We start from the raw sequence: 4,287 nt of genomic DNA, 5'->3' as shown, positions 1-4,287 counted from the left end.
GGACAGGGCTTGCTTGTTTGTTTTTAAAATAAAAAAGTTCTTTTTTGGCTAATATAAAAGCCTTTTCACACCAAAAGTGAAATGAATAAGCCTCAGGCTGAAGGGAAAGTACATTTACGTCCGTACAGTAGAATACAGAAGAAGAAATTTCAACACACTTCAGCAATAAAAAAAAACACACAAGTGTTTGTCTAGAGTCATTTTTGCTTATTAGTACGGTTGAACTGGATCATCGAAGGTCAGAAGCAAGGACATTGGTTAATAGAATGGGATTAAATACATAAAGGATATTTGTGTTGTTTAACATTTAATTATTGCAGGTTTGCGTCATATTCTGAGTTGCATTATTTTTATTCAGATTTCATCAAAAATATCTTCATTTGTGTTCCGAAGATGAACGAAGGTCTTACAGGTTTGGAACAACTTGAGGGACAGTAATTAATGTCAGAATTTTAATTTTTGGGTGAACTATCCCTTTAAGAAATTTAAGATTTAATTGTGAAAATCTTCCACTGACAGCTGAACATTCCATCATTCAAAATGTAAACAACTGTGATATCACATCATTGTATTTTCATACTGAATTGCGATCAGTTACCTCCATTACATCCATGTGCATACTGAATTGCAATTGGTCTCATCTTTTTTTACACTTCCGTCCAAAAGTTTGGAGTCAGTGGGATTTTTTAATGTTTTGAAAGAAGTCTCTTATGCTCAATGAGGCTACATTTATTTGATTAAAAATAAAGTTACAACAGTAACATTGTGAAATACAAGTACAATTTAAAACACCTGTTTTAATATATTTCAATATATTTTAAATTGTAATTTGTTACTGTGGTGGGAAAGCTGAATTTTTAGCAGCCATTACTCCAGTCTTTAGTGTCACATGATCCTTCATGAAATCATTCTAATCATTCTTATATGCTGATCCATTGAACAACAAACATTTCTTCTTATTATCAGTGTTGAAAATATTTTGCTACTTAATATTTTTGTAGAAATTTATGTTTTTTCAAGGATTATTTAATGAATAGAAAGTTTTTGTTCCCATGTACTGTAAGTCACTTTTGATGACAGTAAACTATAGTTGAATGGGTATTTTCTGAATAAAAGCATTCATTTCTTAAAAAATCTTACTCTTTTTGAATGGTAGTGTTTCTAATCAGTTATAGCAGCACATGACTATCATCAAATGAGTAGTGTGTCGCAGTATTCATTAAAAAGTATGTGAAAATACTCTGCTACGCTCACTCACTACCCTGATTCTGCTAAGATTCAGCAGTGCACATCTGATTTACACTATCCTATAAGGCCATGGGAGCCATCAAATTCAAGAAGTTGAAAAGGGGGGGAGGGTGGGTGAAATTGTAAGATGATTGGCTCTTTTGAAGTGTAAACACTACAATTGTTGCTAACAACTTAATTTTAATGTGACATGTGAATGGATTTTTGCAAATAGTATGTGAATAGAAAAGCAACTTAAAAAAAAATCGGAACTTTAAACATCACTTGTTTGCTGCCTTGCAAGTGTTTCTTTTCTTTTCTTTTTTTTTTTGCTTGACATGAGACTATTATTTTACTTACATTGTGTAACTTTAAAAAAAAAAAAAGCAACATTCCAAGAGAAACAGCAATATCTGACATGTTACACAACGTAGCAGTGCCCTTCAACTGGACACTTTCCGTTCAGACATGAGGCGAGGGATGGTCGGGTGTACTTACTTCTCTTGCAGCCACACTTTTTAATCCTTTTGGGATCTGTGATGTCATCATGACATGCTTTGCAGTAGAAAAATGCTCTGAAGGAAGACAGTAAAGAATTGCACATTCCGCTTCAAGTGTGCCCTACACATTTCACAATGAAAAATTAAATACAAGAGCACAAGTCATTTTGATGGATTTAGGAGATGATTACCTTTTCACCTCTTTGGCATCACTGGCGATAAAGAATCCCAGTGTCCCCTCCTGCATCTTAACATGATTTCCCGGGTTGATCAGAATACTGTTCAGTCAGAAAAAGAGTCATTGTCATTAACATGAAAACCAATCTTGCACATTCAAACACTCTAATCAAGAGGAATGGTACACGTGGTTTTGGACCTTGTTAAGAAGACTGATGAGAAAACATGCATATACTGCATCAAATCTTGATACTGAAATTGAAATGTTGTACTCATAAAATACTGCAGGGAAAGGGACCTATTCAAAAATACTGCTTAGGCCACTTGGTTTCACACAAATACAGTACAGTACACAACAGAATGACCTGCCCATTTTAATTCTTTTTTTTATTTTTTATGATGGTCTTAGATTGAATGGTCTTAGGTGATGAGATAAAAGAAAGAATTAAAATTGGGGCAGAAACAGTCTAGGCGTTCTGGTCGACAGGCCTTCAGAAACTCATGGTGTGAGGTCTATCACCACACAGAAGCGCAATTTAATTCCTTCTTTAGTGCGGTGGAAAGCAAGGGAATGACCAGCCCACCAAGAGTTCAGGGTGCATCCTGGGCCTCTGAATCTGCTGCAACAGCATAACTAAGCCAACACAAGCCATGCAGTTTTTCTTCAAGTTGCTACTGTGCAAACAAGAAAGCAGAATTCCAGAAATCTTTTCATAAATATTGTTACCATTACATTTGAAGCATCAGCTAATAAGCCATGGCTATTACTTTTATTGTTGTTGTGTAACCTAATTAAAAATAAGCACTAAGGCAGAGGTTGTGCCACCAATAATCAGTATATGTCACTCTGACAGACTGATTTGTAAGTTTTGTTATTTTATATTTTTATTCATCATGTTTAACTTTACTGACTTTTATATACAGATATGATATACTGCATGTCATATCATCTTGCTATTTTTTTACTTATTATTTAAATTACAATTTGTTTTACCTGGGATTACCTTTTGCTGCATAATATTATTGTGGATCATTTTTATTTTTTATGAAATAGAAACATTTTGCAACAATGTAAGTCTTTACTGTTTCTTTTTAATGTCAAAATGACAAAGCATTCTGAATCAAACTCAGTACATTTGTTTTGGTTAACGCAACCTTTGCTCTGAGTTTTGGCTCCTAGCGATTGCTCAATCCCAGGCTATTGTGAAAAAATACCAGTCGCTGTCAAACCTATGCTAGCCCTGTCAGTGTCTCTTTGTGACTTCCCTTGGTGGGCAAGGAAGTTTTGATGTTTATGAATTCAATGTCAGCTTCTGCCAGATATTTGGGAGAGTCTGGTTTGCAAATGTAGAGGTTCAGCAGTGTAGACAGAGCCACTACTGAACCACTGTATCATTCCCCATTAATTAGACCGAGACGAGACGACACAACACAGCCATCAATGGTTGCCAGTTGTTAGGAATCATCAATGAATTGAGTGGTGGCTGCAACACTTGACAAATGCCCAGCCTGACTAGAGCGTCAAAGCCAGAGAGCCCAGACGAAAGGAAAAGGTACATGAAAGATATCCTATTATTCCACAGACTTGAGACGGTGGCCAGCATCATTGGCTCTCAAAAATCCATACACTTAAATACCATTTGATACATGCAGTCTATCAAAATCCTTTCCTCTGGGCTCGTCAAATAACCACCTCATGAGAAATGAAGGCCAAAAGAGGGGGATTTAATCCATCATAAAGCGGAAGTTGGCTGGTCAGTTAATGAAAAGGTCAAAAGCGCTCTGTCTTGCTTGAAATCATTGTGCTGGATTATCACTGAGCTTTACATCTGATTAAATAGCCCCCTTAGCGAGAAGCAGCACATTTGACATGCAGTTCAGAAGATGAATACAAACAGACTCATTCACTGACATATTCACACACATTGCTCCCCAAATTTGAGATTTTCACACCGTTTGACACTAAACCATACAGAAGCCTAATGCAATGGGCTGATCACAGACCGATTGCATAGAAACATAGCCTTCCGTTCAGACCAAACCTCATATTATGGGAAACAAAGCAAGCATCACACATCACGTGACAGAGCATACGGGCATGCGGTTACCAAAAGCATCACAACCAAGGGAACATCTAAAAGAGAGCAGGTGCAGCTACCGCACAGCGGCACGTAGATGCAAACTGTTGCAGTAACTTCTGTGCAGTTGGATTGTTGTATAGAACACCAAACTGACAGGAAGTGACCTCACTTCATAAACATCTACTCAGAGACGCACAGGCATTTGGGGACATGATGAACGTCTGTTCCAGACAAACAGATCGACCGTTCAGTCACACACACTCGCACTCGCACTCGACAGACATCACACACACACAAACACA

General features: G+C 36.9%; 1 protein-coding gene across 3 annotated transcripts in view; it reads right to left on the bottom strand.

Annotated features, from left to right (window-relative positions):
- Window positions 1-4,287, bottom strand: part of LOC107698159 (calcium-activated potassium channel subunit alpha-1) — a 248,967-nt gene that overhangs the window by 44,958 nt on the left and 199,722 nt on the right. For all 3 annotated transcript variants that reach the window (XM_016499115.1, XM_016499116.1, XM_016499117.1), the window contains 2 exons: window positions 1,919-2,005; window positions 1,726-1,802 (listed from right to left, as the gene is read on the bottom strand). In XM_016499115.1, the coding sequence (XP_016354601.1) occupies window positions 1,726-1,802; window positions 1,919-2,005 (164 nt within the window). The remainder of the gene's footprint in view (window positions 1-1,725; window positions 1,803-1,918; window positions 2,006-4,287) is intronic.

The sequence above is a fragment of the Sinocyclocheilus anshuiensis genome, unplaced genomic scaffold (assembly GCF_001515605.1).
Source record: "Sinocyclocheilus anshuiensis isolate Anshui unplaced genomic scaffold, SAMN03320099.WGS_v1.1 scaffold1734, whole genome shotgun sequence".
Lineage (NCBI taxonomy): Eukaryota > Metazoa > Chordata > Actinopteri > Cypriniformes > Cyprinidae > Sinocyclocheilus > Sinocyclocheilus anshuiensis.
This window is presented reverse-complemented; position numbering and strand designations above follow the sequence as displayed.